At 38.3% G+C, this 13,478-nt stretch overlaps 1 protein-coding gene across 4 annotated transcripts in view; it reads left to right on the forward strand.

The window, feature by feature from the left end:
* The window catches only part of LOC114650424 (excision repair cross-complementation group 5), a 42,933-nt gene that overhangs the window by 17,381 nt on the left and 12,074 nt on the right, over positions 1-13,478 (forward strand). For all 4 annotated transcript variants that reach the window (XM_051926871.1, XM_051926870.1, XM_051926873.1 and 1 more), the window contains exons 7-12: positions 1,224-1,284; positions 3,876-4,019; positions 4,440-4,647; positions 5,031-5,987; positions 6,331-6,593; positions 13,087-13,206. In XM_051926871.1, the coding sequence (XP_051782831.1) occupies positions 1,224-1,284; positions 3,876-4,019; positions 4,440-4,647; positions 5,031-5,987; positions 6,331-6,593; positions 13,087-13,206 (1,753 nt within the window). The remainder of the gene's footprint in view (positions 1-1,223; positions 1,285-3,875; positions 4,020-4,439; positions 4,648-5,030; positions 5,988-6,330; positions 6,594-13,086; positions 13,207-13,478) is intronic.

Below are 13,478 nucleotides of genomic sequence, written 5' to 3' on the forward strand. Positions count from 1 at the left end.
CTTTCGCGGCTTCACTCCATCGCGGATTTTATATGTAAGCATATTTAAATATATATCGCGGATTTTTTGCTGGTTCGCGGATTTCTGCGGACAATGGGTCTTTTAATTTCTGGTACATGCTTCCTCAGTTGGTTTGCCCAGTTGATTTCATACAAGGGACGCTATTGGCAGATGGCTGAGAAGCTACCCAACTTACTTTTCTCTCACTCTTGCGCTGACTTTCTCTGATCCTGACGTAGGGGGATTGAGCAGGGGGGCTGTTCGCACACCTAGACGATAAGGATGCTCGTCTAAAAATGCTGAAAGATTATCTTCACGTTGCTACCTTCTGTGCAGCTGCTTCCTGAAGCGACATGCTGCACGGTGCTTCGCATACTTAAAAGCTCGAAGGGCACGTATTGATTTTTACTTGCTTGTTTTTCTCTGTCTCTCTCTCTCTCTCTCTCTCTTTCTGTGCTCTTGACGGAGGGGGTGTGAGCTGCCGCCTTCAACAGCTTTGTGCCGCGGTGCTTCGCATACATAGCCCTATTGATCTGTTTGCTTTCCTCTGTCTTTATGACAGTCTCTGCTCCTGACATGCACTCCTTTGAAGAGGAAGATATGTTTGCATTCTTTTAATTGTGAGACGGAACTGTCATCTCTGTCTTGTCATGGAGCACAGTTTAAACTTTTGAAAAAGAGACAAATGTTTGTTTGCAGTGTTTGAATAACGTTCCTGTCTCTCTACAACCTCCTGCGTTTCTGTGCAAATCTGTGACCCAAGCATGACAATATAAAAATAACCATATAAACATATGGTTTCTACTTCGCGGATTTTCTTATTTCGCGGGTGGCTCTGAAACGCAACCCCCACGATGGAGGAGGGATTACTGTACTGTATAATCAAATATTTCTGACATAGGCAGCATAGTGGCACAACAGGTAGTGTTGCTGCATCACTAATTTCTGAATCCTACTTCTGAAAAAAGTGGAGTGTGTGTGTGTGTGTGTGTCTTCTCTTTGCATTATGATTTTCCTCCCACAACTCCAAGACATGATTCTTAGGGTGATTGACAGTTTCAGGTTGGCCGTTCAAGTGTTTGTGCCCTGTGCATAGTTGTTTCCTGTCTTACACTAAGTGTTACTGGGATAGGCTTCAGTCTCCTATGAATCTGAATTGAATTAAGCATATGTAATGGTTTTATTATTAACTTGAAAACTGCTACACTGTTGCTTTCCAACAGTTATGAAGAAGAAGCAGAAAGAGACTGGGAAGAGATGTCTACAAACAGAAAAAATTTTCAGGTACTTTCTAATTCAGTAAAAGTAACTTTGAAATCCCTTGGTTGCAATTCTTTTGCTTAGGAGCAATTAAAATCAAGTAGTCAGACCAGCTGCTGGTGTGATTCTTTATTGACATTAAGCTGAACAATATAAAATATTCTGTTTTCACTAATACAGTTAGGTCTATAAATATTTGGACAGAGACAACTTTTTTCTAATTTTGTATCTGTACAATACCACAATGAATTTTAAATGAAACAACTCAGACGCAGTTGAAATGCAGACTTTCAGCTTTAATTCAATGGGATGAACAAAACGATTGCATAAAAATGTGAGGCAACTAAAGTTTTTTTTTAACACAATCCCTTCATTTCAGGGGCTCAAAAGTAATTGGACAAATTAAATAACTGGAAATAAAATGTTCATTTCTAATACTTGGTTGAAAACCCTTTGCTGGCAATGACAGCCTGAAGTCTTGAACTCATGGACATCACCAGATGCTGGGTTTCCTCCTTTTTAATGCTCTGCCAGGCCTTTACTGCAGCGGCTTTCAGTTGCTGTTTGTTTGTGGGCCTTTCTGTCTGAAGTTTAGTCTTCAACAAGTGCAATGCATGCTCAATTGGGTTAAAATCAGGTGACTGACTTGGCCATTCAAGAATTTTCCACTTCTTTGCTTTAATAAACTCCTGGGTTGCTTTGGCTGTATGTTTTGGGTCCTTGTCCACCTGTATCATGAAACACCGCCCAATCAATTTGACTGCATTTAGCTGGATTTGAGCAGATAGTATGCCTCTGAACACCTCAGAATTCATTCGGCTGCTTCTGTCCTGTGTCACATCATCAGTAAACCTAGTGTCCCAGTGCCACTGGCAGCCATCACACTGCCTCCACCGTGTTTTACAGATGATGTGGTATGCTTTGGATAATGAGCTGTTCCACGCCTTCTCCATACTTTTTCTTGCCATCATTCTGGTAGAGGTTGATCTTGGTTTCATCTGTCCAAAGAATGTTTTTCCAGAACTGTGCTGGCTTTTTTAGATGTTCTTTAGCAAAGTCCAATCTAGACTTTCTATTCTTGAGGCTTATGAGTGGGTTGCACCTTGCAGTGCACCCTCTGTATTTACTTTCATGCAGTCTTCTCTTTATGGTTGACTTGGATATCGATACGCCTACCCCCTGGAGAGTGTTGTTCACTTGGTTGGCTGTTGTGAAGGAGTTTCTTTTCACCATGGAAATGATTCTGCGATCATCCACCACTGTTGTCTTCTGTGGACGTCCAGGTCTTTTTGCGTTGCTGAGTTCACCAGTGCTTGCTTTCTTTCTCAGGATGTACCAAACTGTAGATTTTGCCACTCGTAATATTGTAGCAATTTCTCGGATGGGTTTTTTCTGTTTTTGCAGCTTAAGGATGGCTTCTTTCACCTGCATGGAAAGCTCCTTTGACCGCATGTTGTCTGTTCACAGCAAAATCTTCCACATGAAAGCACCACACCTCAAATCAACTGCAGGCCTTTTATCTGCTTAATTGATAATAACATAACGATGCACTTGCCCACACCTGCCCATGAAATAGCCTTTGATTCAATTGTCCAATTACATTTGAGCCCCTGAAATGAAGGGATTGTGTTTAAAAAAAAATGCTTTAATTGCCTCACATTTTTATGCAATTGTTTTGTTCACCCCACTGAATTAAAGCTGAAAGTCTGCACTTCAACTGCATCTGAGTTGTTTCATTTAAAATTCATTGTGGTAATGTACAGAACCAAAATTAGAAAAAAGTTGTCTCTGTCCAAATATTTATGGACCTAACTATATGTGCTTAGAAACTGCCATAGATTAAGCCATTGGAAATGTCTTCTTGTGGCATTCTGTCCTAAATTAAACTTCCTTGATTCCCCAGTAGGAGGAGCATTGGTGCAGTGGTAGTGCTTCTGCCTTACAGTAAGGAGACCAGGGTTTGCGTCCCAGGTCTTTCCTGCATGGAGTTTGCATGTTTTCCAAGTGTCTCTGTGGGTTTCCTCCGGGTGCTCCAATTTTCTCCCACAGTCCAAAGACATGCAGGTTAGTTGAATTGGCAACACTAAATTGGCCCTAGTGTGTGTGTGTGTGTGTGTGTGTGTGTTTTTGTGTGTGTGTTTGCCCTGTGATAGACTTGTGCCCTATCTAGGGAATTGTTGCTGCCTTGTGCCCTGTGCTAGCTGGGATGGATTCCAGCACTCAATGACCCTGTTCAGGAAAGGGGTGGGTTAGAAAATGATTGATTGACTGATTCCAAATTATTTTACATTTATAGGCTACCTGTTTGTTGATGTCAAGGTTTTCTTTCATTTGATCGACTCCTCCTTCTGTCAATTTAACAATGCAAAAGTGAATTCCTCTTGTTCTTAAATGTGTGAATACATTTTTTGCCCCATCACGTCTAATCAGTTTCAACTACTGTCATAAATTAGATTATAGAGAAATTTTGTACAATTGAATTGAACAGGGAAGTACTCTATGCAAATTAGCCAGTTTCATTTATTAAATTTATTTTAATTTACATTTGCTTTCATTTGACAACACTAGCAGGTACTTTAGGTTAACACTTTGTTTTCTACTGTGTATCTGATTAGGAACAATTTTTTGAAGATCCTAACTCTATAAATATTGACTCGGAGGAATTTGCCACTCTGCCTGCAGAAATAAAACATGAAATTCTTAAGGATATGAAGGAGTTCAATAAGAGGCGAAGAACATTATTTGAAGCACCCCCAGAGGTACCTATATTTTTAAGATTGACTTACTCTTAAGAAAAGTTGACTAGATCCATTTTATCATTTTTAGATACTCGTTGTGACATATAATAAACATTATTATATATTATTATTATTATTATTATTATGTTATAATAAACAAAGAAGAGAATAAGTTGATTCTTCACATGCCACACATAATGAATTATCATTCTTTCTATATATATGCAGAGTGGGTAACATTTGTTAATCAGTATATACTGTAATTGCATTATTGATATGAATTAGCTGTATTAATTGAAAGTATGACTCAGTGGCTGATTGAATACAAATGTACCTCATATAGCTTATTAATACAATGAACAATGTTTTTTAAAAAAAAAAAAAGCTTTTAAAGTTAAAAAAAAAATATACTTGGAAATATGAAATGTCTTCTTTTAATAGAAATCATCAGACTTTTCACAGTATCAGTTGGCTGGCTTACTGAAAAGAAATAATTTAAACCAGCGAATAGAGAATGTTGAAAAAGAAATGAACCACCAGACGTCCGGCCTCATCCAGAATGAGTTTGGCTTGGATGGAGTCCATGAAAGTAATTTGGAAACGCGAAGGCTCGTTTCTGAAGATACATCACATTACATTCTTATAAAAGGTATTTCCTAAATACTGTATAAAGGTTTGTACATGTAAAGCTAAAAAATAAAAAAATGGATGGTGTGTAAGAGAAACAAGATTTTATTTATTGAATACTTACCTGTATTTTCTAATCCACTGAACTTCAAGGAATTCTTCTAAATAGCAGGTGGCATCTTCTAAATCTTAACTTGTACCTTCTTGCAATTTGTAAAGTGCATCTTAGATATTTTAAATTTAAGATTTTTTTGCATTCAATGTATCTAGAATTCATCTTTTTGCTTCAGTTGTCTCAGAATTTAAAGTAATATTTATTAAATCAGATTCTGTTTTGATACTTTGGCAGTAAGATTTTGAAATTATAGAAATACATAATATGTCATATATGTTACTTTTTTGCAGGAACAAAGAAAACTGAGGAGATTGCCAAGGAAAATGAAACTGTACATTCTAAAGCTAGTACTTCCACATTATGTGGCACGTTTAATAAAAAACAAATGCCTCTCTGGAGTCCCACTACTCAAAGTCATCTGAGTGATTCTACATACTCTAGCCATGCAGAAAAAATGACTACGTCAGAATTGAAGGATGAAAATAATTTGGAAACATTAGAAGCCCCACCTTCCCCAAGAACCTTGTTGGCCATACAATCAGCTATGGAAGATAGTTATTCAGATGAAGACTTTAAAATAGATGGCACTGAAACAGAATCAAAAAAGAAAAGTGTTTGTATGTCACATAATTATAATAAGGAGGCTGTGTCACCAAGAACACTCTTGGCCATTCAGAAAGCTCTAAGTGATAATGAAGAAGTAATACCTGATTTACACTGCCCAAGTAACCAACCAGAGTTGAAGAAAGTAGGTTCCATTTGTAGCTCAGATGAGGATAAAAAAGTAATTGTGGAAATAATGCATGAAAAAAGAAAAAATTCACTAACAGTCTTTGAAGATGATCCATTTCCTAAAGGAGTGATGACATATCCAGAGATAAGTGAAACAACTAAAAGCAATTTTCAATCTGAACCAAAGCACTCTTCTGAAAAAGAGTTTGCCATAAATTTGGAAAGTGTACCAAATGAAGATATTTTAAAAACAAGCTCTGAAGCATCACCTAATTCACATTCCACCAAGACCATCACGGATATCACAGTATTATCACCTGAAAATTTGAGTCAAAAAATTAATGATCATATTAAATTACTTTCTACATCAGATCACTCATGTAATGCAGATATTCCTGAAAATTTAAAAAAAGAAAATATTATGGTCTCTCTTTCCTCACAAACATTAAAGCAAGATTTAGTTTGCACAAAAAATGTGGACATGGATGCAGAAACTGAACAAAGTGATTCAGAAGGTAATAATAAAGTTTTCATGAATATCAACCAAAATGTTTTCTCTTAGCTGTATCATCAAAGAAAGTGTGTGTGTGTTTGTATATATATACTTGCAGTGCTGTTGCAAGTGTCGCTAGTGTATCTGAAGCTGATTTCCCCAATTAGCACATGAAGTTGATGTAGCATGTTGTTGAAACTGCAACATTGCGCCGAATGACTATGCACACGTCTAACTCAAATGGTAATTAAAACAATACTACATGCTGAAACCAATCAAAACCTGTTGTAACTGGTTTACAGATGTGCTGTGCTATTGAATGTAAGAAGCTATTCATACATTTAAACTGTTTCTTTCCATTGCAGAAAGCTTCATTGAAGTTTCTGAAGAATCTTCTTCCTCTGAACCAATTGTTCAGCTTTCAGAAGAGGCATATAGAGCACCAGAATTACATTGTGAATCTGCACCTTCTTCAAGTATGCCTTCACATCTGACTGTTTCTAAACCAGAAACCATGCCATCCACATCAGATGAGAATTGTGATGAGGAAGTGAATGTGAACATGCAGAATGACTCAGGAAGGGATAAGGAAAAAGAAGACAAGTCATCTTGGGAAGATATAACTCTGGTAATGTGGTATAATCTTTATAATGCAGAAGATATTGTAATTTTTATTAATGGATTTCATTAAAAGTATGTAGCTGAAGAATTAGTTGTGTATCTACCCATCCATCCATTTTCTTTACCTTTTAGCCTATTTTAGCATCATGGGTGTCCATATCTCTTCTGGAATCACTGTTCATATGGTAAACGCCACCCACAGATTTCAATTTACACTCATGCATTTACACGCAATAAAATCTAGCCGATCAAGCCAATTTAAAATTACAAGTTAGCCTATCATAATTTAATTTTTGAATATTTGTAATTTGAAGTCCTTGTGGGGGTGGGGGGGAATCCCCACCCCAACATAGAAAACACACGCAACAGCAAGTATTTCATACAAATTTAAATAAGTAATCAAATAATAAATACGCAAATGAATAGTGATACTAAATGGGGAAAAAAGAGGATGAAATGTGAGCGTAAATAAAAAAGTGTCTCAAATTTTTTTTTTGTTTTTTTTTTTGTTGCTAAGCTGTTCATTCAGTTTTGTCTGTAATATTCCACAATATGAAATTAGGCTTGAATTTACAACTTGTCACTTTTATTAGTCAAAATTGAAAGGGCAGAGTGGATGTACGTGCTTTTCTTGATTTGGGAATCCTACTGTTCCTGCGCATGCTCAAGGTTGTGACTGTGCTTGTCGATTACCAGTGCATGAAAAAGTTGCCCAGAATTCCTTTGTGAAGTGACTACTATCCATATTACTAACCGAGAATGCTAAACCGGATGATGGACGCAGGCACATCCGGCCATGGGCCGTAGCTGCAAAAAGAGGTACTGCGCAGGCGCAAGAAAGGGCCGTGAGAGGCGGATGAGGGGCCGCGAGAGGCGGACAAGACCACAGAAAAAAACGAGTGAGCAAAGAAAAAAGAGGACAAAGAAATGAGACGCCAAAAGGAAAAGGCAAAGAAAAAAGTAGTCAAAGGCAAGCACCGCACGAAACCCATTGCACACGAAACTAGCACACAAAAAAAAAGAAGACGCTCGCGCACAACAGCAAGGCTCCCCCCCCTACAGGCACCGGACGGGATACACACCAAGAGGGGGATTTAACAAGCCCCTGGAACACAAAAAAAAAGAACACAAAACCACCCCACACACCCTACAAGCAACGGACGGGACACACACAAAGAGGGGGATTCAACAAGCCCCTGGAACACAAAATGAAAGAAGACGCTCGCGCAACAACAATCCTCACCCACACCCCACCCCCCCAAATCAATAAGAAGTGACACCCAAAGCCACATATCTAAAGGAAACGTCCATATTAAACATACGTCATCTCAAAACATTCACACTAGGCAGCATAGGTGGATCTCATTAAAATAAAGCACTATTAACCGTTCAACTGCAGAAAAGGCTCCATATTAACAGTGAGTGCGATCCTCCTTATTACTTATACATATTTCGCACGCTGAGGAACAAACAAGTCATGCATACACGGTCACGGGTACAAAACGATTCGGATCGGATAACGGGACCAAACACACGAACACGAATGAAACCAAAAAAATACACGGCGGCGCATACAACGCGCTTCAGAAAATACGTGAGAAAAAATGTCTCGGATCAAAAAACGCAAAGCTCAAGTAACCCCGTTACAGAGACGTGCCCAAATGAACAGACACATTGAACATAGATGCATACAGCGCGCGTCTCAAAGTGCTGCATCGAAACAAGCACGATTTCAAAAGAAAGAGCTCGCGTCTCAGACATACAAAAAAGGGAGCAAAGCAACGCGCATATGACCGGCCAGAAAACAAGCAAGCAGGACTCAAAAAGCAAAAAGCTCAACTGACCGACATACAAAAACGGACAAGGCACGATACAAACAATGCACGACGTAGAGTGAAATGGACTTTGCGCAAAGCGGAGGCGAATCAATTAAAAATCAAAAATAGCACGTCACAAATAATGGACATGCAACAACGCGGCACTCAAACACCACAAGCAAAACATGCCCGTCACAGACATCAACGCCCGACGTCTGCTAAACGCTTACGCCAGTTGGCTGACAACGCTTTCAATAATGAGTCCACTATTGAGGAAAATTCATTGGGATTAATGAATGTCATTTGCAATCATTGTCATTCACTTAACTTCACAGAAAAAACAACTGGCAATACAAATAATGAATTTACACGTTGTTGTCAAAAGGGGCAGATTAGACTGCCTCCTTTACATTCATATCCTGAATATCTACAGAAGTTTCTAACTAAGGATGTGCCTGAAAGTAAAAACTTTATGAACTGCATTAGATCCTACAATAGTTCATTTGCTTTTGCATCTACCGGAGTACATATCAGGCCACCAAAAGGCAATGGCCCATACTGCTTTCGCATATGTGGTTAACACAACGCACTATATTATGTCCAAAAAATATTAATGTTAATCACATTATTAACCAGGTCATTTCATTACTTCCTGGAGAGACACGGCTCTTTCTAAGCTCTGACAAAGTTGACTCTGATGACGACAATGAACATCTGAATTTCCCCTTAGAATATTTGAACACTATTAACCCGGACGGATGACCACAACACAACCTTACCCTTAAAAACGGAACAATAATCATGCTATTAAGAAACCTTAACACTAAACAGGGTTTATGCAATGGCACACGGTTAGTCGTCAACACCATAACACACGATGTTATTCAAGCAACAGTTCTTTCAGATTCACATGCTAACAATACTGTTCTCATTCTTGGAATTGACCTTACGACTTCTGACCTAGAATTACCTTTTACATTGAAACACCGACAGTTCCCCATTAAAGCTGCATTTGCCATGACCATCAACAAATCACAAGGACAAACCATGGACAAAGTTGGCATCTACCTCTCTGAACCCGTTTTTGGACATGGACAACTTTATGTTGCCTTCTCATGTGTTCGACGTTCATCTCACATTAAAGTTAAACTTAAAAATGTCCATGCCAAGGAAGACTCATTCAAAGACAAGACACCATCTTTACTACTAATGTTTGCATAGTAGCATATTTAATTTTGTCCAAAACATTCCTCTGTATGAGGCAGCAGCAGCGATAGTGTATTTTAATCAGTCAACATTTCTCCCCCAAACCAATGAAAAGCAATGTTTTTACAACTTGCTCATCATGTACATTCTGAACCTCCTTTTCCATTTCAGAGTTGATGTTTTGTAGGAATCACTCATAAATTAGACAGCAGTCCATTTCAGGGCATGCGCACATGCACACTACTAATTTAAATTAACCAATAAGGACTAAAGTCAGGTCCATGGACTTAATGAGACAGTAGCATGAACCACTGTACCACCATATTCCTATCCATCCATTTTCCAACCCGCTGAATCCGAACACAGGGTCACGGGGGTCTGCTGGAGCCAATCTCAGCCAACACAGGGTACAAGGCAGGAATCAATCCTGGGCAGGGTGCCAACCCACCGCAGGACACACACAAACACCAAGCACACACTAGGGCCAATTTAGAATCGCCAATCCACCTAACCTGCTTGTCTTTGGACTGTGGGAGGAAACCCACGCAGACACGGGGAGAACATGCAAACTTTACGCAGGGAGGACCCGGGTCTCCTTACTGCGAGGCAGCAGCGCTACCACTGCGCCACCGTGCCGCCCACCATATCCCTATGGTTTTAATAAAATATTTAATAGACGGCGCTTATTATTTTGACCACAGCATGTAATTATTGCTTTGCCTTTTAACAGTTACATGCTTTGCTGAGATTAAGTGAAGATAATAATAATGAGCTGTAACGTCTTCAACTTTTCATTTTTTTATTGCAGTTTTTTTAAGATGAAACCAACAAATCTCTAAACAAATGCAACTTTATGTAGTAGGATCTAAGCTCTTCAATATTCACTAATAATGTATTGATGAGAGGATCCAGATTTGTGACCTCAAATTGCACAACATGAAAGTAGTTTTTCACCTGATATTTTCAGATTGTATGATTTCAAAATGCAAACATAGATGGCAGTGAACATCAATTGTGAAGATTAGTCCATGCATTAATGTTTAGTTAATCTCTTCAATTGTCTTACATCTATAGAAGAGTAAAGAGACAGCAATTTTATTATCAAAGATTTTTTCTGTTTTTGTGAATATTTGAATTATTGCATACAGAGAAATTTGTCCTATCAGAATTAGAATCACTTTATTGCTAGCATGTGAAACATACCAGAATTGACTTTGGCTAGGTGCAAAACATGGAATACAATACATTACCAACTCAAGACAACACAATTTCAACCCACCACTTACCTGACACTATGCATACAACTATACAAATACAACAGTTTTGTGAACAATGACATATAGAAACTTCAGTAGTACCCTCAGATATTAATAGAAAAACTATACAAAATAGTATCAAGATAGTACAAGTTGAGCAGTTATGAAGTATTTGTGAATCGACAAACTGCGCAGTTAGTTATATGTTGCAGAAAACAGTTAGGAATAACCATACTGTATGTAAGTTTATTTAGGATCTGAATATTTGATGAAAGAAACTGTAGAGATATAGCTTGGGTTGCAATAGACCTGTTCTTCCTCTGTGATAGATAGATAGATAGATAGATAGATAGATAGATAGATAGATAGATAGATAGATAGATAGATAGATAGATAGGTATTAATCCCAAGGGGAAATTCACATACTCCAGCAGCAGCATACCGATACAAAAACAATATTAAATTAAAGAGTAATAAAAATGCAGGTAAAAACAGACAATAACTTTGAATAATGTTAACGTTTACTCCCCCAGGTGGAATTGAAGAGTCGCATAGTTTGGGGGAGGAACAATCTCCTCAGTCTGTCAGAGGAGCAGGACAGTGACAGCAGTCTGTCGCTGAAGCTGCTCTTCTGTCTGGAGATGACACTGTTTAGTGGATGCATTGGATTCTCCATAATTGATAGGAGCCTTTTGAGCGCCCATCGCTCTGCCACGGATGTCAAACTGTCCAGCTCCGTGCCTACAATAGAGCCTGCTTTGCTCACCAGTTTGTCCAGGCGTGAGGCGTCCTTCTTCTTAATGCTACCTCCCCAGCACACCACGACGTAGAAGAGGGCACTCGCCACAACCGTCTGATAGTACATCTGCAGCATCTTATGTGATGGCAATTTAATTGACAGAGGTGCTAGAGTGGGTGGAGTCGGCTGCAATCTTTCTGCTCTTTTTTCGCTCTGGTGATAAACATATCTTTTAATGTTGGGAGACAGTAGCCAATGATTTTCTCAGATGAACAAATCACCCACTGTAACTGACTCTTAGAAAGAGAGGAGGTCGAAGGAAACAGTGATGGAGGAGGTCACAATACTCTCAGTGATGGCCGAGTAACACTTGTAACAATATATGCCTTGATATGCCAATCTTCTTAAGATGGTGAAGGAAAAACAATCTCTGCCTGGCTTTCTTGATGATGTATGTGATATGCATGCCACATTTTAATGTATTAGTGAAAGTAGTTCCCAGGAATTTAAATGACTGGACCACAGACTCAGTCTGGCCATTAGTTTGTAAAGGTGGACAGTTAGTGACTTATCGGCAGAAATTACTCCCACTGTCTTAATGGCATTGAGCTCCAAGCTGTTACAAGAACATCATTCTACAACATGGCCCATCTCTCTTTGATAGGAAGAATTATTAGAAATGAGACCCACTACATGTTATGCCATCTGCAAACTTTAGGATTTTTATAGGTTTGTCTATAGGTCTACATTTATTTGTATGAAGTGAAACCAGGAGGAGTGAACACTGCCCTGGGGGGAACCTATGCCAATTGACATTGGATTCAACAGATAAAGGCCCAGTCTCACATACTGCTTTCTACCTGTCAAGAAATTCATAATCCACTGGTAGACGCCATAGGGTACACCTACCTGCATTAGTTTACTCTGAAACAACTCTGCTGCAGTGGCATTGAATGCTGAGCAGAAATCCACAACAAGACCCTTACATAGGTGTTATGCAAGTCCAGGTGCTGAAGAATGTAGTGGAGGCATAAATTAATTGCATCCTCCACTGAACAATTTGCCCTATATGCAAACTGAAGTAGATCAAAGGGAAGGTCAGTGATGGACTTTAAGTAGGAAAGAATGAGACATTTGAATACTTTCATAGCCACTGTGGTCAAAACAATTGGCTTATAGTCATTAAGTTCAGAGATTTTATCCTTCCTGGGGACCAAAATGATAGTAGCTACTTTAAAGCAGTCCAATCATATAATCTACAAATAAGATCATTTATGTGTTTTCTATCTTAATGAACAAATATATAATATGATGTCTAATGATTAGTAACCTAAAACATAGATTACATTCATCACTTACATTCACATATTCACGTTAATCAAGAAGAATTTATGTATCTCATTATTATTTTAGCTGTCATTTTCATAAAGATTTAGTATACTGTGTTACAGATTATGTGTTATTTTTTGTTTTATTTTAAAGGAGGAACTTGAAGTTCTTGAAAGGAACCTGTCTATGCAGCAAAGCAACTTACAACAGCAGAAACAACAACAGGAACGTGTTGCTAAAACTGTTACAGGCCAGATGTATCTGGAAAGTCAGGTGAAGAAGTGTTTTTTTAAAGTATTTTAGAAATGATTCAAAGCACATGGAGTTAAACAAAGCTCAAACTTTTATTACTAGTAGCTCTTTTAATGAAATACATTTAAATCTAAATTGTTACTACACACCAATCTTACAGATCTGTGAGTTACTGTATAAAAAGGTATTGAAATATGAACTATAGCCTGGAGATTCATACTCCGTTTCCTAGAGATGTGGATAATAACCACTGTGTCATCTTGCCAATGCATTAAAATGTGCTATACCTGGAA

This window comes from Erpetoichthys calabaricus, chromosome 4 (assembly GCF_900747795.2).
Source record: "Erpetoichthys calabaricus chromosome 4, fErpCal1.3, whole genome shotgun sequence".
NCBI lineage: Eukaryota > Metazoa > Chordata > Cladistia > Polypteriformes > Polypteridae > Erpetoichthys > Erpetoichthys calabaricus.